At 33.2% G+C, this 22,439-nt stretch overlaps 1 protein-coding gene across 1 annotated transcript in view; it reads right to left on the bottom strand.

The window, feature by feature from the left end:
* The window catches only part of LOC149478301 (multiple PDZ domain protein-like), a 142,228-nt gene that overhangs the window by 83,428 nt on the left and 36,361 nt on the right, over positions 1–22,439 (bottom strand). The window contains exons 9-18 of the mRNA XM_089709463.1: positions 16,751–16,845; positions 16,013–16,133; positions 15,045–15,254; positions 14,349–14,519; positions 13,579–13,716; positions 12,368–12,500; positions 11,249–11,391; positions 10,701–10,875; positions 9,052–9,143; positions 110–1,575 (exon numbers count right to left, since the gene is read on the bottom strand). Of these exons, the coding sequence (XP_089565589.1) occupies positions 110–1,575; positions 9,052–9,143; positions 10,701–10,875; positions 11,249–11,391; positions 12,368–12,500; positions 13,579–13,716; positions 14,349–14,519; positions 15,045–15,254; positions 16,013–16,133; positions 16,751–16,845 (2,744 nt within the window). The remainder of the gene's footprint in view (positions 1–109; positions 1,576–9,051; positions 9,144–10,700; positions 10,876–11,248; positions 11,392–12,367; positions 12,501–13,578; positions 13,717–14,348; positions 14,520–15,044; positions 15,255–16,012; positions 16,134–16,750; positions 16,846–22,439) is intronic.

Here is a 22,439-nt window from a genome sequence, read left to right as displayed (position 1 = left end):
GACAATTTTTCTTTATCTTTCAATTAAGGTGCCATAGAAAAGTTGTTTATTTATATATTATACTTACCTTAAAATAAACTGGCTAAGAGAAAAGAGAAATTATTCTTACCTGGGTCTTCTAGAAGGCACAAGAAATTTCAAAGGACCAGCTGACTTTCTCCGTTTCCTCTCACCAGGCACCATCAAGTAATCTTCGCAATCTGTCTCCGAAGCCGGACTATCCAGGCTCAATGACGCAGGAGCCGACATTCGTCTCAGTGGTCTTGCTTTAGGCGGCTCTAACACATCCCTAATGACGTCACAGTACTTGCACGCTGCAGCCGCTATATACGCCTTTGTTAACGCATACGCATAGTTCTCTAAAAAACACTTATGACATGCCGCATCATACGTCTCTTGGTCACTCGAATCTTCACTGGGATCCTGCTTCTTCATCTGCATCTTCTTCTCCATAACACCTTTGTTATTTTCCAATATCTTCCGCTTGTCCTCTCTACTCCTTTTGTTTTCCTCTTCAAGCTTTTTCCTTCTTATCTCTTCCAAACATTCATCTTGGTCGTTGTAGTATTCGATACATCGACGCTCATTCTTGGACGGCTTAGTCGGACTCTTTTTCCTAACCTTTTTATTGCACGTAATGTTAACATTAAGGGGCTCTATTCTCAACGATTGCATTTGTTTAATTATATGTTCCTCTACATATGGATAAGACGACACATCCTCTATAGAATTGGCAGTGTTCTGATCGTTAATCGTTTTGGCACAAGCATCGTTGTCTTCGTTTCTAATAGTTATTTTATCGTGTTTATCTAATTCTTTGATCTCGCGATCGCCGTTGATTTTATGACCGTTTTTTTCTGTACACTTAACGGATGTCGAATCGTCGTCGAGACATGTTTCGTAACCGTCTATTTCATGGTCAATGTACAACAGCGAATTGTTTTCTTCCTGGACGGATATTCGTGTAGTTGTATCGTAAAAACTCGTAGTTTCGTCTGTTGGTGAGTTTAAGCATTCTTTCCAGCTTTCGTCATTCGTTATTTTTTCTTTATTTCCATCGCATTCTTTCCAATACTTTTCATAGCTGATTCTCTCTAAGCCAGTTGGTGTAACCGCGAATACCATTTCGTCGGACGTAGATATATCCTTGCTGTATTGCTTCGATAGAGTTTTATCGCCATTCAATTCTCTTCTATCTGCAGACTTACTTCGAATACTTAATTCTCTTGGTCCAGTGCGTACATCGTCTTCAGTTATTGTCATATCGTCTTCTTGATCGTCCAAAGAGTCGTCAGATTTCGATAGTTTCAATGCAACGATCCCGTTAACTTTTTCTTTGTTTTCCTTATTATCTATGTTTAATATAATTTTATCGTCTTCGAGAGATTTATCTTTCTTGTGTGAGTCATCAGTGCTTATATCCGCTAGCGCTGATAACTCGTCATCTTTGATCGACGGTTCTTCAGGTTCTAAGCATATTTGGACCACTTCAAGCCCCTCGCCATATTCTTGCAAACATTCGTGAAACGAATCCATTCCTGTCTGGTCATCCGATGCCAGGGAATTAATGCACTCCTGTTGGATAACATTTAGAATTAATAAAAGTATAGCAAATTGTCTCTGTTTTAATAAATTATTTATGTATTTCTTGTGTATTTTCTTTTGAGCCTGGCTCTACACGTGATTAGGACGTATAAATAATTTGGGTTAGGACTGTATAAAACAAAATAGTTATAAAAGGATAATTCAGTGTTTAAAAATAAAACAAATACTTCGTTTTTATAACATTTATTGCAACACATTTGAAGCCAACATTCAACACATATTAAATTGATTCACAACAGTCTACTTTGGAATGTTTTTAATCACATTTATTAATTTTACATTATTTCATTAGAAATATACTTCTTATGTTCATTGACAGTTTGACTTTTGTTATCTTAATTTCTATTCAAATCACTGATTTGGAGTTAAGCTTTAATATTAAACGTTATTAATTGAATAAGGGCTGATTTTTCAATCCTTGTTTAAAACTTATCCGTCCAATAAATGTTAGTGAACTTAGCAGATCATTTTTAGCAGATCAAAAAAAAATGTGAGTTCTTATCGCGTGCAGTTGAGTTCTACAGTTCCTGATACTTTTTAGAAATAGTTCTGGCGTTTTTACCTTAAAAAACGACATTTGAAAAAATGATCTGCCAACTTCCCGTAGCAGATCATTTTTAGCAGATCAAAAAAAAATGTGAGTTCTTATCGCGTGCAGTTGAGTTCTACAGTTCCTGATACTTTTTAGAAATAGTTCTGGCGTTTTTACCTTAAAAAACGACATTTGAAAAAATGATCTGCCAACTTCCCGTTATACATAATTTTTAGCAGATCAAAAAAAATGTGAGTTCTTATCGCGTGCAGTTGAGTTCTACAGTTCCTGATACTTTTTAGAAATAGTTCTGGCGTTTTTACCAAAACGACATTTGAAAAAAATTATCTGCCAACTTCCCGTAGCAGATCATTTTTAGCAGATAAAAAAAAAATGTGCGTTCTTATCGCGTGCAGTTGAGTTCTACAGTTCCTGATACTTTTTAGAAATACTCGCGTAAAATGAAACACTAGAAAATTTATTTATGTCATATTTCATCACGCCGTAGCACCATGCCGTAGCAGCATGCCGTAGCATCATGCCGTAGCATCATGCCGTTGCATCACGCCGTAGCATCACGCCGTAGTATCATGCCGTAGCATCATGCCGTAGCTTCATGCCGTAGCATCATGCCGTAGCTTCATGCCGTAGCATCATGCCGTAGCATCATGCCGTAGCATCATGCCGTAGCATCATGCCGTAGCATCACGCCGTAGCATCACGCCGTAGCATTACGCCGTAGCATCACGCCGTAGCATCACGCCGTAGCATCACGCCGTAGCATCATGCCGTAGCATCATGCCGTAGCATCACGCCGTAGCATCATGCCGTAGCATCACATCGTAGCATCACACCGTAGCATCACGCCGTAGCATCACAGCGTAGCATAACGCCGTAACACATGCCGTAGCATTACACCGTAGCATCACGCCGTAGCATCACAGCGTAGCATCACGACGTAGCATCACGTCGTAGCATCACGTCGTAGCATCACGTCGTAGCATTACGTCTTAGCATCACGTTAAGCCGGGTCCAGGTCGGGTTTTTTCAAATGTCGTTTGTTAAGGAAAAAACGCCAGAACTACTTCTAAAAAGTATCAGGAACTGTAGAACTCAACTGCACGCGATAAGAACTCACTTTTTTTTTGATCTGCTAAAAATGATCTGCTAAGTTCACTAACATGTCCAATAAAGTATTACGCGATAATATTAAAATGTCACCTGTAAACTGTCAAATGCAAGTAATTAGAATACTATTCGAAATGGTAGTTTAATACGTTATTCAACGAATAAGTTTTAACCAAGGATTGAAAAATTTAACACTAACACTTACACTAAGTGTAGTACAATGCTTGGTGTCTTATTACGAAGGAGTGTGTGGATTTAACAAATCTACTGAAAAAAGTGTGGAATTCTGAAATAAATAACTATAATTTGTTAAAAAATGTATGTATTTATAGTCACAAACTTTTTCTTCTTACTGTTTGAGACTAGACAGCTTTGCGTACCTACCTTATATTATAAAACATCTGTTATTACGTACTATACCTATTACCTAAGTATAATTTATAACTAGTTATACATCAATAAAAACTTAATACAATTATATTCTCACAAAATATACATATAATATAGCTACGCTTCAATAACAAAATTATATAATACATAATATAAACAATTGATTAACTTAACAATATGACTAGCAAATAAATTGTTCAAAAATTATTATCACCCATGTATCAATTCATAAGTCTTTATTTCCAAGCATATTAAAACGCCTGCGAAAATAATTTAGGCAAGTAAGTTTCTTGAATAATATACTATTTAAATCTAACACTTAATATTTTGAAGGGGAAAGATTATAAGAAAGACCTACATATTTTCGAATTATTGAAGTGAAACTTCTTTAGCGCATTGAGAGTTAAACGATGCGTCATGGAGTAGACGTTATCTTTGAATCTTTAAAAAGAAGTTTCATTTCTGACACTTGTGCTCGGCACAGATGCTCTTTTTTTGGATTTTCTTTCGGTTCTTCCGGTGGGAATAACAAATGCTTAATAGATGTGATATAAATGCATGTCTTTATTAAGAAGTATGTATATAAAAAGCCTGCTTAAATAATACCTATAGGCACAGCGTACAATAATTAATTTATAAAAATAAAAAAAAAATATCATTAATTTTTTTTAGATAACCACCTACATATTATTAAAATATTTACCTATCTATTTTTAAGGTTTCGTATCAGTAGGTACCTACCAATTGAAAATAAAATTGTTTCATTTTATTTTCAATTCAATAATTTATAACATATAACATTCAAATTAATTTATTATACTTACATTATAGTTATGATATGTTTTAAAGTTCCTGTAATTTATTGTTATATTTTCTAGTGATCCTGAATTTAGATTCACTCGTTTAACTTTGTAATGTTGTTTATTTGACTCTTTTAAGTTTGGAATATTATAAATATACTAGCGGCCCGCCCCGGCTTCGCCCGTGGTACATATGAAAAATAGATGTTGGCCGATTCTCAGACTTACCCGATATGCACAGAAAATTTCATGAGAATCAGTCCACCCGTTTCGGAGGAGTATGCAGACTAACATTGTGACACGAGAATTTTATATAAATATATGATTTATAATATCTTAATATTACTATCGTAACATCATTAGGTATGCTTCTTATATTATAATATACAACAAAAAGATGAATTAAAAACACGGAACCCAACTAAAAATATTCTTTGGAAATATGGATGTAATATATATTTAAAAATAATTGTGTATTAAACTTAGTTTTTTGTCTAAACTTGTATGAAACATTCTTATATAACTAACAATTGACTAAATCACATTGATATCTACAAAACTACACAACCATACATTTAATATAAGCAGAGATTTTTAGGTACGAATTGAGAAAATTTACTACTTACTTAACCTTATTCAGACAAAATACAAGCATTCAATTAACAGTGAGATACTTAGACATTTCAAATAAAAATTAAAAATGTAAAAGAATAATTATTCAATTCCTTTTCAAATCCATTAGCTGTTGTCCAAGCTCAGTTATTGTGAAAATAAAGCAGATTTTAAAATTCCTTAGTTTCATTAACAACGTTTTGCAAACCTTCCTCTTCAAATGAATCTAACATTAATAATATTAATGTGTGTTCTGTTTCTTCCACTTTTTAAGTTACTTCAAGAATGAAAGAGACAGTTTTGACTTACAGTTACAACTAAAATATTAAAAAAAGACGTGTGTCACTCGGGGACTGCCGCGGTAATAGTCTACTTGATAAGTTGAAAATGGCGTAAACTAGAGATAAGGCTCTTAAAAATACGTGCGATAGCTCATTTGATTCGGAATGACGTCTAGAAAAATGTATCGGAAATGTTTATTAGCACACAAAAAATTGCAAAAGTTATAGGCAAATTAAGTTTAAAAAAAATAGGTATTTCGTTTATTGTTAATAACTCCGAAATTATTAACATTTCAGAAATTTTGAAAAAAGATTCTTAAAGAGGAGGAAATTTCCAACGAAAATCTCCCGACTCCCGGAATTCTATCTCCATTATTTATAATTTTAATTTAACGCTGAAAATAGCCCTCCGCGCGGCATTTTTAGTTAGCGCGCGCGGCTTCAAAACCGAGCACGTCACACTAATTATTTTTTTTAAGGTATTAAATATTAATTTAAAAAATTTAAAAAATTATGGTGTATTCCGAACACTTCAAAGAATTTGCTCCCGTTGGAAATTTTACTTAAAGTTAATTTTTCAACAAATTAGACAAATGTTAACTAACGAAATTTTTTTGAACTTCCGTCCTTATTGCACATTAAAAAAAATGTTTAAATAATTGTCGGTAAAATTTTTCACTTCGTGGAGCCCTTCATATAAATATACTTAACAAGATCGCGCCATAAAAGTTTAAAAAATGTTAATACTTTGTTTATAATAATTTTATCAATTTAACAAAAAACTAGAAATTTCTAGTTTTTTGTTCAAGTTACTTAACTTGAAAAAATTATTATAAACAAAGTAATAAATTTTTTTAAACTTTTATGACGCGATCTTGTTAAGTATATTTATATGAAGGGCTCCACGAAGTGAAAAATTTTACCGACAATTATTTAAACATTTTTTTTAATGTGCAATAAGGACGGAAGTTCAAAAAATTTTCGTTAGTTAACATTTGTCTAATTTGTTGAAAAATTAACTTTAAGTAAAATTTCCAACGGGAGCAAATTCTTTGAAGTGTTCGGAATACACCATAATTTTTTAAATTTTTTAAATTAATATTTAATACCTTAAAAAAAATAATTAGTGTGACGTGCTCGGTTTTGAAGCCGCGCGCGCTAACTAAAAATGCCGCGCGGAGGGCTATTTTCAGCGTTAAATTAAAATTATAAATAATGGAGATAGAATTCCGGGAGTCGGGAGATTTTCGTTGGAAATTTCCTCCTCTTTAAGAATCTTTTTTCAAAATTTCTGAAATGTTAATAATTTCGGAGTTATTAACAATAAACGAAATACCTATTTTTTTGAAACTTAATTTACCTATAACTTTTGCAATTTTTTGTGTGCTAATAAACATTTCCGATACATTTTTCTAGACGTCATTCCGAATCAAATGAGCTATTGCACGCATTTTTAAGAGCCTTATCTCTAGTTTACGCCATTTTCAACTTATCACTCAGACTATAAAGCTGTATTGCATGCTATGCCTTCAAGCCACACCTCCGCGCCTCCGTGCCCATCGGCGTGGGGAGCGTGAGGTTTTTTCGTTACGGAATTTCTGGATTCGGTCCCCGCGCTCAAGTCCCGCGATATAAGCTATATAAGCTTAAAAAGTATTTGAGATCTCGAAGCCTTATAAACCTTGTATCTTTGGATTTTTACATACTAGTTCCTTCATACAACATTCATACTTCATACAACAAAAATATTACAATCGCATTAAAAAAACATCGATTAAAAGTTTAACTTAAGTAAAATTCGACAACATTTTGCCCTAACTATTCACAAAAAATAATTTTGTCAACATGTATCTAAACTTATGAAAAATCCAAATATCCGTGCAATTTCTTAAGATTGCAATTTCCGCGGGTAGTTCGAAGGTTCGATGACCTGTTGACAGTGCAGTTGTAACGCCATTATATCTTGATGTAACGACATTATCAGTCGAAATACTTTTGACAAGTATTCCAGACGCTGAAAAAAATTAAATTAATTATATTTTTTATAGGCAAAAATACTGAAAATACACACATCTGTAATTGTTTTTAAATTTGTAGTACAAAAAAATGAGTCATCTTTGACTTATGTGAGTCAAATGATTGTGAGAATAAATGTGTGAGTTTATGAGTCAGTGAGTTATTTAAGTTTTATTCATTGCATTCATATGGTAAATATTTTTCGTGTTTACAACTGTAATGTGTAAGTTAACAAGAAATTCATTTACGGCAATTACACTGGTCGTGGGTTCGATTCCCACCCGGGGCAAATATTTGTGTGATGAACATAGATGTTTGCTCTGTCTGGGTGTTAATTATCTATCTAAGTATTTATTTAAAATTTTATATGTATGTTTATCAGCTATTTGGTTTCCATAACACAAGCGAAAGCTTAGCATGGGATCAGATCGTGCCGTGTGTGAAAATTGTCCCCAAATATTTATTTATTTATTTATTATGTGTGTGTTTCCAGTTAATTTAATGTAATAAAAGCAAATTCAAAGCCAAGATAATTAAGAGAGAAGAATATATTATTTTTGTTAAAATAAATTGTGAGAGCATGCAAAAATTGTACACTAAAGGGAAGTTTAAATGCTATTTGCTAAAAAAGGTTTTTCAGTCTTAGAGCGGTAATATTATTGCAATGTTGCCAGACTTATACGTCTAACCTACTAGTGACTAGAATTTTAAGTTGAGTTTAAGACTACAATAAATATTTTGAAGTACAGGAAAATCTTTTTGGTTCCAGTTTAAGATGCTTATTTTTTGGACTATAATAAATAATTATTTAAATACATATTTAACCGTTAGTTAAATGCCAATTATTGATTTAAATGCATTTATAACATTGCAACGGAAATTTAAAGTTAGTATGTGACAAAATCTACTAAGAATATCTTTAAAAAACAAAACTGTAAACGTATATAAACCTGGCAACACTATTAATTCCCTTTATTGTACAAAACTATTTCGTTTAAACTCATGAAGTATAAAAATGCATGCACTTTAATAGATACTGCTCTAAGCGTTAAAAAGCTTATAAATAATGTAACTTACTTTTCCCTCAGTGTACAATTTTTACGTGGATCACTTAAAACTAACACTTAATCACTTGTTAAGTTACATTGCTACAAATGTAGCGTATTCAATAATAATTACGTACGAAAGAAGCAATGTATTATAAACCGTAATGTTAAATCCTCTACAGTAAAATTTTTACGCAGATCACTGTAAAATTGTCATCTCTTTTACTCAATACATTATAGAGAAACATAAATTACTCTATACTACATTTTGTAAACTCAAACTCAAACATTTATTTATGCAATTAGACTTCTTCTCTCTAAATAAATGAATTTGAATTTGAATTCTAGATTATTTATTCAATTAGACTTCTTCTAGAAGCAGTTTTGAATCGTCATTACATATTTTAAAATTTACCACCGATTCGGAAAGCAGTATCTATAGAGAAGAACCGGCAAGAAACTCCGTAGATATAATAAAATTAATAGGATAAGGTGTAAGGTATATCATCAGATAAGGAGTATCATCATAAAATAACAAAATATTCTACAGTGAAATGCGTTACTTTCATTGAATTATTATCATATATTATAAAAATTTTCCTTATTAATAAATAAATGAAATAAACATAATAAGAACTTACCTGGCTATTTTGGAAGCTGGGACCATTCGCTCTATCACCACCAATCACTGTACTGCAGGGGAGAGGTTTCGATACACCTATAGTGACGATACCTGGAAATAAATAAATAAATTAACATTCAATATAATTAATAAATAATAAATAAGCAGTGGGTCTGCCCGAATGTGTTCTGGAGAGGTTTTTGTTCGCAATGATACACAATCTGTAAAAACATACATAATATTATTAAGTCGATTTAATATTATGTCTTTTATCACAATGCAGATTTATCGAACGTTTCATGTTCTAATATTATAAAGCTGAATAGTTTGTATGTTTGTTTGTTTAAACGCACTAATCTCAGAAACTACTGGTCCAATTTGAAAAATTCTTTCGGTGTTAGATAGCCCATTTATCGAGGAAGGTTATAGGCTATGTATTATCACGCTTAGACCAACAGGAGCGGAGCTATGCGGGTGAAACCGCGGGGAACAGCTAGTGTACACATAAAATTGAATTTAAAGTTGACTAAAATGTCTTACCTAAAATAAAATAGAAGTAAAAATAAAACTAACACGTCAATCACAACAGTAAATGAAATCGTACCTGAGGTTTAATTATCGCAGTGTATTTGTAAAACTTTAAATCTTATTAAACATTGATATGATAAGATAAGAGATCACTGTATAGCAACTGCAAACTATATTGCTGGGTTAACCTTTTCAGGAGATATTTATTTCATATAACATGATAAACATTTTTTGTGTAGTTTATAAAATATACAACAAGCGCATGCATGCTTCTCTTTGAGCTTACAATGTAATGCAACATTTTACTAAAATAATAGTAATAGGTAACAGAAAATTTACACAGCTTCTTCTTTGGAATTAATTCTTTCAATCACTATTTAAAAATTGAAACGAAATTGATTAACGTAATATGATTTGATGAATCTGCCGCATCAGCTTAGTTGGCTTTGAGTATCTATCCTTGCTATATCTAAACAAAACCTTATTACCTTCATCTTTAGACGCATTTTTCACTGCAATCACCACGTACTACTGAACGTACTACTAATTATAGTCACTGTAATATCATCCCTATTATACTCACCTTAAGGTGCAATTTCGCTCGTCACTATATTGAGCAGCGCGCGTCGTGCCAGATACCACCCGACTGTTAATCTAAACTAAACCTTATGCCGCTGACCTTAAGACACACTTTTGCTTGTTACTACAGCGAGCGGCTCGCGACGTCCACTCCAGCCACCTCCTATATATGTAAATTGAGCTCTATTATACTCCCCTTAAGACACACTTTTGCATGTCGCTACAGCAAGCGGCGCGACGCAGCTATCATTGCTTTATTTAAAATCAACTCTATTACAGTCACTTCTAAGTGTACTTTAACTCGTCGCTACATCAAGCGGCGCGCGTCGCGCCGAGCCATCCAACTGCTATATCTAAAGTAAACATTATTACCTTCACCTTAAGGTACACTTTTGACTGCCACTATCGATACCGACGCCGAGCCAGCCACTTCCCAAATGCTATATCTAAACTAAACCTTATTACCTTCACCTTTAGGTGCAATTTGGCTCGTCACCACCGCCACGTGGCGCTCACCCCAACTATCTTTGCTATACCTAAACTAAACCTTACTGCACTAACCTCTAGGTGCACTTTTGATAGCCGCTACTGCCACAGCGAGCGGTGCTCGTGCTACATCTCTCCCGTTAACAGCCACAAGTCTGTCCCCCGGCGCCAGTCGCCCGTCCCGTGCTGCTGCACCGCCGCGTACTACTGAACGCACTACTATGACCGAACTGCTAGGGTCGGAGGGGTCCTGTGAATGTATAGATATATATATATACTTATTAATATTTGTAAAATATTACAGTAACACTTTTATCCGGAAAAATAAAACATTGTAGCCTTCCTTCCACCAAGAGCTAAAATTCGAATATATTTTTCTATATCACTTCGCTAGCCTCCTATCTTCAAACATATTTATCTAACTATAAGGTTATTGAAACAAACAAATAAACAGACATTTTCACATTCAGTAGATAAATAATTGATGATAAAATTTAACCAGATACATCTAAAAACAATTATATTATGTGAATCAAAACAATTAGAGAGCATAAACCAGAATATTAAATTTTCCAACAAATTACAAACAAACCAAAGAGACTTAAAAATAATTTATTTCTTACCAAATAATCCAATATAGAGAAGCCCAACCCTCTATCTTCCTTCAATAACTGAATATATTCCACATGGTCACTCCACATCGCGAGCCAACTGAGCGGCTCTAAGGATCTCGATCTATTCCTTTCGAGATCATCTGAACAGAATTCTGGAAATAAATTATGGAATTTATTAGGTTTTGTGGCAAACAATATATGTATTATGTTTTTACGAGTTTTGGAGCCATAACTCATATATTAACTTTGAAGTTTTATAAACAACCGGACTCACAATCGTCTATCACTATGAGTCAAGTCTCCTCAAAAACTGTCCGAGGGATACATTTTGTATTATAATTTTTATAAATTTATTTTTTCTTTCAAATTAACACCTTATTTCATAGCAGTAATGTTCAAAATTTACTTTTGGTTATAAAACTCTGCCTATTACAACGCATACGCAGAGTTTTCGTTTGGACAAGAATTTATGAACGTCATTCTGAGTCTAGTGTTTTATCAATGGATAATAAACAGTGAAAAGCAAAGCGAAAATATAAAAATAACACATAAACGCTATCGGTCTTACTTATAAAAAGTTACCCATTCGCTAAGCAATGGATTAGTTATTGCAATAACCTGTCTTGTTTTTATGATTGACGTTTCATGTGAGCAAGAGCAGGACATAGCTATAGTAGAAAATGGTAGAAATTTATCCATTGTTTAACTTTTTATAAGTAAGGCCGTATGTTATTATAGAACAAGAACAATTAATCATCTGAGTGTAAATAATATTTTACCTCTAGAAATCTAAACCTTTACCAAATGATATGGTTACATTTAAATTATTTTATCCCGTTCTAGTAATAAACCAGCTAGTTTAGTTTAGTTGTAGTTGTTCTATAATCTATAGTAAAAAAAAGACGTTTGGCACTCGGGGACTGCCGCGGTAAAGCTATTGCATGCTATGCATTCAGCCACACCTCCGCGCCCGTCGGAGTGGGGAGCGTGAGGTTTTTCGTTACGCAATTTCTGGATTCGGTCACCGCGCTCAAGGCCCGCGATAGAAGCTATGCAATAGCTTAATATAAGCTTCTTTATTTCATTTTTTTAATTACGTTTATATCACAATATTTCAATCAAACATACCATCATGTTCATGTCCAGCAGATAACACAGTGGCCGCGCTACAAAGTGACGCGACGGAGCTTTCCGACTTCGCTTTGATCAGTCTCTGTGGTGGAGCCAGTAAGTCTTGTAAACTGCCGCCTAGAATACCGCTCTGAAAATAACAAGAAAAATATAAGAAAGATCAAATAATGTTTCATCATCATCATCATGATTATCAGCCCATGTTTGTCCACTGCTGGACATAGGCCTCAATAAATAATGTTTATTGAACATAATATAATTATTGGGAAAAAATGCAGGGTAAATACAAGTTCTTTCTGATTCTTCTATAATTGCTGTCGCAATCTGGTTAATGTTATGTACCTCATTGCAATATAAATTTTTATTCTATATTCTACATTAAAAATGTAGAATGACACAACATGATTATTTAAGTATTTCTAATAGAAGTGTAGTTTAAACAAATGAATATTTGCTGTTGAAGAAAAATGTTTGAAAACATATTTCGGAGCCAATAATTCAATGTATTTTTAGTGTAGTATAATTTTTCTTTTGCCAAAAATTTTACATGTGACAGAAATAGCAATACCTACATAATTCATGTATATGTGTAATGTCCAAAATATTCATCCGAATCAAGCGAGACAAAAATTAACATAAAATTGCATTGACCAACAATAAACAACAAGACTCACAATAATTAGTAATTACTCTCGAATATTATATTAAGCACAGACTTTTCTAAGAAACGATATAATGGACTTTGAACATTACTGCCACGAAATAAGGTGTAAATTCCAATGAACGTTTAATGTACATATACGACTTAGGACATATTAAATTATTTTGACGAACTTTTTATTGTTGATTGTAATTATTGTTGTTTATAGCACGTCAATAAACTTTATTTAAATTCCGATAAAACTAATTTTACATTAGTACAAATATCGTAGCTAGTATGTTCAAAACCAATAGTACGGGTGACGTCACAGCGTGTAACCTGGTCACCACCTCCACGTGATGGGCGCCTAGTACTCGTCAGCCATTTACTAATATCCAACTAACTTACTACTGTAACATTGTATACTTACCGAAACCTTTCCAAAGAATAACTCTTTCTATTAAAAAAGCCGCATCAAATTCTGTTACGCAGTTATAAAAAACTAAGCATACATAGATACCTACTGACAGCTGGAAGCAACTTTGTTATACTATGTAGTGATACTCACCCTAGCTAAACTAGGTTCAATTCCGTTAGCCAGTTCGCTTCTCTTCCGCACGACCACCAATAGTACGGGTGACGTCACAGCGCGTAGCCTGGTCACCACCTCCACGTGATGTGCGCCTAGTACTCGCCAGCCGTTCACCTGGTAGATTTTTAATTAATTAAAAGCATTTTCTTGGTAAAATTTAATTTTCATGTTAGTCAAATTATACAAAAAGAGAGATAGAATATAAATCGCGTTAAAAATCCGTTAAAATCGATAATTTCTAAAAAAGTTGTTGAGTTGAAATTACATTTTCCAGCCAGATAAAAATTGCCAAAATTGATGAAAACTATCTCACCGCTCGGTACTTCTAAAGAAATAGGCTCGAAGTCAAAATTGAAAAAATAGGACATTCCCGATTATCACCGATACAGTAAGCATAAAAAATGTGTGCGTGTACACACGTAAGAAGTGAAACTTCTTTATGACCTTATTTTTCAAAAATAATTTACTATATGCAACTTTACAGAAATACGTCGAATCACGAGTGGTAGGGATAAGAAAAAGATGGCGCGTAACTGAAAAATGTCACGCGTAACGAAAAAATGTTACAATTAATTTTTTTCCAACCCCGATAAAGAAGTTTCACTTCAATTATTTCTGACCAAAATTGAAGATTTACATAGTCTTAAAATAGGATTATTATTCATGAGCACTTAGCTATTCAGTTAGTAGAAAACAGTTTGATTTTAGAAATAACATTGTAAAGCTCTTCGATTTGAGTAACTTACCTCTAACAACTCATCTCCCACACGATATATCCCCAACTTAGCCACAGGCCCGTTAGGCGCTATGGCTCTAATATAATGCCTTGCTTGAACTTCCTTCCCACCAACTACCCGCACTGTTCCTTCTAGTGATATTCCCAGACCGCTATCCTTTTCTTTCATTATTGAACCCACCTGTAAAATATTATTAATGTTAATTGCAGTTTAAATCGCTACTATGAATATTTCATAACTCTTATAATGTTATTGTCTCCTGGTACCTAGTTATTAATAGTAGGCATTAAAATTTTCGTAAACATGGTGTTATTTTTAAAACTTATTTAACAAAGAAGAACATAAATACACATTTTAACTTTGTGAAATTGAATGAGTTTTTTTTGTTCTAAAGTATAGGAAAATTTCTATTATAACTCCGCAAAACATAATATTTTGCCACTCTGTATATTCTGCGCACTTACACTTTTGGCGCCCTTTTTTACTTTTTTGACGTGACAACGTCTTATAATTCGATAGAGCCGGCTGCACGCACGAAAAAACATGACTCATGCGGCGTTACCTCGCTCTGAGGCGTTCCATGTAAGGCTTGAAGTGCAAGCGCGAGCGCGGAACGAGCGACAAAGAAGCACAATCGGACGTTGTCACGTTCAACTATCGTCAGTAAACCGACTTTACAGACATCCAATTTTTTTTTATACTCACAATAATATCATACTGGTACTGATGTCCTGGCCAATCAGGTTCGTTCTGCAGCACATCCCGCCACTTATCCTGTATCCGTCTTGCGTCCCGCTCGCACACATCGTCCCTCCCTATCACTATCTCAGCTTCCTCTGAAGGGGAGGTGGGGGAGGGAAGGTGCGGTTGGATTTCCGATTCTGGCTCCACTTCTATTACTGTTGATTCGTCGTACTGAAAAAGTGATTTTAGTGGGTTTTATAATAGACTAGCAAACCTTTTCTTTGCTATAAACCTCACGGGGCCCGAGACCTTTCCAACGAATGCAAAACCGTGGAAATCGGTTCGTGCATTCTGGAGTTATAGCGTCAGGAAGGAAAACCCGACTTATTAATTTTTATATAGTAGATAAAGATAACAATAAAAGTTTTCATTTTGCGAGATAATGTAATAAAGTCTAAAATTTTTTAATATCGTTATCTTATAATTCAATCATATTGGCAAGAAAACTATTTGTAGTTAGTTCGATTCCCGGTCGAATCAAGTATCTATATATTCGAAAATCTTTGAATGCAGTTCTATTTCTATTTAAAAATAAAGGAATGTTTCGTTTCAGCAAAATTTGCTATCTCGCCCTCCAGGGCCCATCGAAAAGCCCTGGTTTCCATAACACAAGCGAAAGCTCAGTATGGGATCAGATCGTGCCGTGTGTGAAAATTGTCCTGAAATATTTTTTTCTATGTCTATAAAAAATATTATTAGTACTAGAGAGGCCATCGCTACTACACTTTTTCTAACACGAGTTAGAGTCAATCGTCTCAAACCATTTTATTTTGTTACATTGATTGGTTTTAATTTATAAGTAATAATAGGCAGAATATTTGCAAATTGTATGACTCACTAGCCGTGCCGTGCCGCCGCGCCTGTCGCACAGATTTTGTTCGTGGTGTCCTCTCTATATTAATACCTCAATGTTAATAATATAAACTCACCACACTAAAGCTGTACTTAGCGAGCGATGTGACAGAGGGGCTGGGCGGCGCCACGGGCGAGCGGCCGCCCTGCGCCGCCAGCGCTTTCTGTAGACGCTCGTAGCCTACGCCGCGGAGGTACCTACGTTGTATTCATAAAAAATAATTATAAGATTTTATTAAGCTATTGCATAGCTTCTATCGCGGGCCTTGAGCGCTGGGACCGAATCCAGAAATTGCGTAACGAAAAACCTCACGCTCCCCACGGGTACGGGCGCGGAGGTATGGCTTGAAGGCATAGCATGCAATAGCTTTACCGCGGCAGTCCCCGAGTGACACACGTCTTTTTTTTTTCTTTGATAACTTTTGTCACAAATTATATCACGTAAAACATTATTGAATACAGTTACAATATTGTAACATGATGTTTTTTTAAGATAGAATAAAGCAATATATTATATAACATAAGTTCGATAAAGTCATCGCATAAATATGATATGACTTTATTTGTTACACAAACTTACATGCTCTTACAAATTACAAAGCTCCGTCTTGTAACAATTATTTTAAATATGAATTAACAAATTCTTATGTAATTAATGATCAAACAATATTTTTTAACCGTTCGAAAATTTTCCATAAACTGTTACGCTAAATTGTAGAACATTAAAAAATCCCTCGCTTTACCCAGGCACCGATTAACAACCACGTTACTCTTGTTCAACATTTCAACCACTTTACAAACATAAGCACAATCACCTTAAAGCCTTCAATTTAACGATGGGCCCCTTCGCATCCCGCAACAGGGCGACAGCGCGATGGTTCGTCACACCGTGTAGCGGCACTCCGTCCACCTGAAAACAATACAGGTACGGATTAGGTGGTTTTGGGGCCCTGTTTTCACACAAGAGCGAGAAATAGGGCGATTTTTAAATTAATAATTTTCGTTATAAAGATTTTGTGTAGATATAAACATTAAAATAACATTTAAAAATAAATAAATAAACATTTCCCTTTTATTCTTATTAAACAATGTATACAATAATAATAAATTACATTAAACCATTTTTAAAAAACTAAGGACGTTGTGAACTGTTAACAATTTAACGCTATTGAATTTTTATAATATCGATTCGACTTTCGAGTAAATACGTGTATTATTGTCATGAGATATTACATCATTTCTTTGAGAATGAATTAAATATTCAACATAAAACTTCCATGAAACTATTGTCTCCATAGCAGCGAACAACAAACTACCTACAGGTAGTCGCAGACTATGTTCCATACAACGCAGACGTTTTGTGTAAAATAAAGGGCCCCAAAGATTTAACGGCCCAACATCACACAATAGCAAGTGGTACGTCACTAACGACGCTTACTGAATAACTCTTTAAACAAAGCCTTACTCACAGTCGCGTTAAAGTTTTTATTTACGTTTCTACTTCTATAAATTCTTAATGCCTTTCTTGAAGTAACGAGGATTAACCTAATTCTTTGTGATATAAAATTGTGTTTATGCGTGTTAATATATTTTATGATTATGTCATTGAACCAATTTTCTTTTATAGATTAATGGCTTCATTTTATAATTTGTTATCGAATGTTTTATGATATTTTTGGCGTCAAAATACCGCTATAACATTTTTTATAACTTTATTATTCGTATTTTACCTAAGATAACAATTACTTTAATTTCATCGAAAAAGACACCAACTTAAAAATAAGCCATTATCAAATCTGTTACTTAAAAATAACACAAAACGTTACTACCAATTTAAAAAAGTCAAAAGCTTCAAACTTCATACACCAATAACAAGAACATTTGCCCCAATTATTCACACATCAAATCATTGACGTTCGACAGTAATCATAAGCAAGTCCAACAAACTATATTTACCAAACAATCACAAACACGAGCTGCACAAATTCACACGTACACTCTATGGATAATACGATAATCTATCAAATACCACTATTCCATATCACATGCCAACTAGAAATCATGTTTTCATACAAAACTGCTGGATTACAATTCTCTAACAACCTGCGTCAGTCTCTAAATCTGGAATACGTTTGTTTATGGAACGGAACGGGGAAACGTGCTTCGTAATTCATTTTTATTATAACTATGAAATGTTTTCAAAATTTTCTTTGCGTGAGATGTTTGCGGGGTTTTAGTGGAAACATAGCGATACGCGGCTTTTAATGTAATTGTATGGACGCGGAATAATGCAACCGTGGATATTTAAAGTGATGCTTTCTTTAAAATAATTGAAAATATTTTTTATCTAGATCAGTCAAGTTTTTCAACTATATTTTTAACGCAGTTTTTAACATCATTTATTCGATCAATAGTTTGTCTATGTCTCATTTGGATCTCTTGAATTCCACTTCAATTCTCAATCTCTTAAAAGATGAGAAACAAAATAAAACTTGTTTTCTCTCCAAACGCTAAAATAAAATGACATAGAAATGAGTCTTTACAACAGCTTTAACTGCGGCCATTTTTGCAGTGTTGTGCAAAATGTCGCCCTAAATAACATTAGGTACATTATAACTTGAGTTTCCTTTTAAAGTTTTTTAAATCCAATGTTTACAATCGTAGTCTATATATTTATTATTAGTTTGACTTAGTTTACCTATTAATCGAAATATTTATTTAACATAATATTTAAATTAGGTTTTTTTATTACATAATAAGACCTAATATATCTTGACGTGATGGAATTATTCGTTTCAACAGCGAACGTGATCTCAAGCAGTCTACCCGGATAAATAATATAACAAATAATTCGCTTAGTAATCTATATAAAGGTTGTTTATCGTGTAATGTATAAGTCACATATAACCAAACAAGAATTAAGCGTAACATAAATGACACCTACATTTTACATGTCTTTACAAACTTTACAAAAAGCCCCCTACGGAAGCGTTGAACAAGTTCGTCGTAACAAGTTAAATTCTGAGTTAAGTTGGTTTTGTAAAATTTCGAGCGTATAAATAGGTATAATTTATGCATGTTTTATGTTTAGGTCAATTTTATATATAAGAAAAGCTTTTATTTATAGTTATTTACATATGCAAAAATTTTACGGCTGAAAACAGAATACGAATTATGTTACCGTGATATTGTTACGCACGACTCTAGACCAACTTTAATTCAACCAACTAATAAAATATTTTATCATTAGGTATATTGCACAAAACCTTACACAAACCATAACCTAATTACCCATCAAATTACAAAAAATAATCAACGTGGCCTGAATTCAAAATTAAATAACACTAAAGCACGCGTAATGTCTGAAAAGAGTCTCAATTTTCCGTTCATTTACCACTCGACCCAAATACAAACAAATCTATTGTTGAATAATGCGGATGCTATACTGCATTGCGCATTGGTTTTATCTCAGATACTTAAATAGAATTTCATTTTAATTATCGATTTTTAAACTGCAATATCAATTATGATTAAAAGCCTGCGATATCTGAAAATATTCCATATGCCATCTTACAAATACCACTGTGAATTCTAGTATCATTTATAGAGTACGAATCCTGCCCAAGCTCCGCCCAGATAAAAAGGAATAAAACTACTACGACTGAACATAAATATAGCTTTTAATCTCGCAATAATAACTAAGGGAGTGTTCTTCCAGTAATCGAATTTTCAAAATTAGTTAAGTAGTTGAAGTATTATCAACTACCTAATTATATCGACATTAGCTTCATTTCATGTGTAGTTTGTTTTTCGATACAAGATTAGATAAAAACGAAACATCACTGCGCAGTTTGAATTATATCAATTGCCTCAGGGCGATTCTTCCAATAATAGCCATATTGGCACGCTATGTATTTGTTAAAACATTTCGTACCAAAATCCTATATAATATTATCTTCACACATTTCTATAAATCGTAACTCAATTACTGTTAGCTCGACAAGAACAACGCATTTGCGATATCCTCTTTGTGACAAAAAAGGTTTTGAAGCGTTAAAAATACATTGAAATACGCAATAGCTATATATGTATTTGCAATAATGCTCTTCTATTATCAAAGTTAAATTTATTCACTTTAACGTAAACAGTGTCTCAATGTTCGTTTTATCGGAGAACTGCATTATAGCAATTCTATTGTTGCTGAACTCGTACAAAACACATATATTTAGCTCTATCTAGAACTTTCGTTGAGTAATGAAAACTATTCTATTGAAACCGTTTTTAATTTCACCGCATTTTGTGCAGATGTGTTTTGTGGTTTGCTTTTTAATTAACCTTAATGACCAGTGCTTTAACGCATAGATGTGTCTGTATTACTCATATTTTAAAGAAATAAAATAAATGGGAATATTTTTTATTTTGCTAGGTGTATGAGGAGTGATAAAATGCACTAAAATAAGCCTATGCACATTATCAAAACCACCGCTTTTTAACCGACTTCAAAAAAAAGGAGGAGGTTATCAATTCGGCCGGTATGTTTTTTTTTATGTATGTACACCGATTACTCCGAGGTTTCTGAACCGATTTACGTGATACTTTCTTTGTTCGATGCGGGATGGTGTCGAATTGGTCCCATAAAAATTTGATTCGGATAGGCCCAGTAGTTTTTATTTTATGAGCATTTTTGTCTGTATATTTGTAAATGTTGCAAATGCAAGTTTGAAGTCGGTTGTTTTTAACGCAGTTATCACTTGTTGTTACATAAAATTTCACCCTTAGAAAAATAAGCCCACCATTTGCTGTATTTCGAATTATCTATAAATGCCTTAATTGTCCTAGTGTAAAAATAATATCATTACCGTACTTCGAATTACCCATTAATACTATAATTGTCCCAGTGCTCAATGATATTAAAATAATACCATTGCCTTATTCTTTTATATACGAGAAAAACTCATCTAAGACCAAAGCTATTTCTTGCATCCATTCACAATATTCACCAAAACATATTTAGACTGATACAACTTCCTATATCAGAGATGTGACCCAATTCAAACAAACAACAATATCGATACTTACAATTATTCCCATATTGTTTAAACCTCTATTAATACCGCAGAATACAATACATCTCTAATTAATGTTCCATTGTATATAATATTGTACACAAGTTGTAGGATCAATTGATAAAATTACACGCCACTCGAAACACAATAAAATACAATAGGGCCGGATTGTGAATGGCTGCCAGTTTTTGAAGGAGTAATATTACAGAAAAGAAACGGATTTTACTCAATGTTGAGTACAGTAAATTAATTTTGGTTTTTGGTTTTTGGTTTTTATTGATTGGATATAATTCTTGACTGTATGGGTACTCTTGAAGTCTTGGGTAAGTAATAAAAGTTATATTGATGCCATTATTGTATTTTTCTGCTACGATTAATATCCTTGCTATTACTTAATATGTACCAATTTATTTATTTATTTATTTATTTATTCATCTTTGACTTACAGTACAAAACATACCAACACGCACAAAGATAACAATTATTACAAAGTTTGACTTAAAAATAAGGTACAATTAGAGACAAACGAAACAATATTAACATTAAACAGGTCCACTTCAGATTTAGCACGTAAGAATTTATTCAACAAATTGAGTGCATGATGGGTGGGTGCACTCCAAGCGGTTCGCGTCCGGAGCAGGCTCTCCACGAACAGCGGCCGCGAGCGCCAATGAATTATTAATTGTATTATAACTCGTCCTAAAATAAAGCCTAGGTTTAAAGTTATCAAAAAATATTTAAAATGAATCAAAAAAAAATTAACACTTAATAGTAGATACTAGAAAACACAAGTACTTAATATTTTTTTTAAACTTCCAAAATAATGTTTTCTATATGTGAATTTTTCGTTCGTTATTGTGTTTTTAATAAGAAACATACAGACTGGTAATTTGACTTAGTTCTACATAGTCAAATTTAATTCAATAAGTTAGTAATTATCATTAATTATGTCCATGTAGACAAAAGTATGAAAAATTATAACTTAAGGGCGCCATTCACGAGGCCCTAAACAAAATCCCTCCCTGTACTTGACTAACGAGTTTTGACACGTCTATTAAAGCGAACACTGCGTTGCCTTTTTCCATTTTTCCATGATAATTAACAACCGCCTGTACAACCTTATTAGACTGCATAAATCACGGGAAAAGGGGAGAAACTTTCCACAAGCTTGTATTGTCGAGTTTTATCAGCTAGGTGATATTTATTGGGGTTTGTTGTAAGTTTATATTATGAAGAATTCTTTAGAATAATATGTACTAAGCTGATGTTGAATATATTAGTAACCTTTTTGCTTTGGTAAAAATAAAATGTAGTTTAGGTACTTTATTCTTTTTCTAGATATAAAAGGGCTTTAGAAAAGCAGTGACAATAAACAAAGGAATACAATACAATACATAAGTAGGTATATAGTATCAAATAGTTTGATAACCATATCCAT

Source organism: Colias philodice, chromosome 22, assembly GCF_061535455.1.
Source record: "Colias philodice isolate Cphi_HAF_F1 chromosome 22, ilColPhil1 Martin Lab GWU primary, whole genome shotgun sequence".
NCBI lineage: Eukaryota > Metazoa > Arthropoda > Insecta > Lepidoptera > Pieridae > Colias > Colias philodice.
Note: the sequence above shows the minus strand (reverse complement) of the source record. Positions and strands in the feature narration are given on the sequence as shown.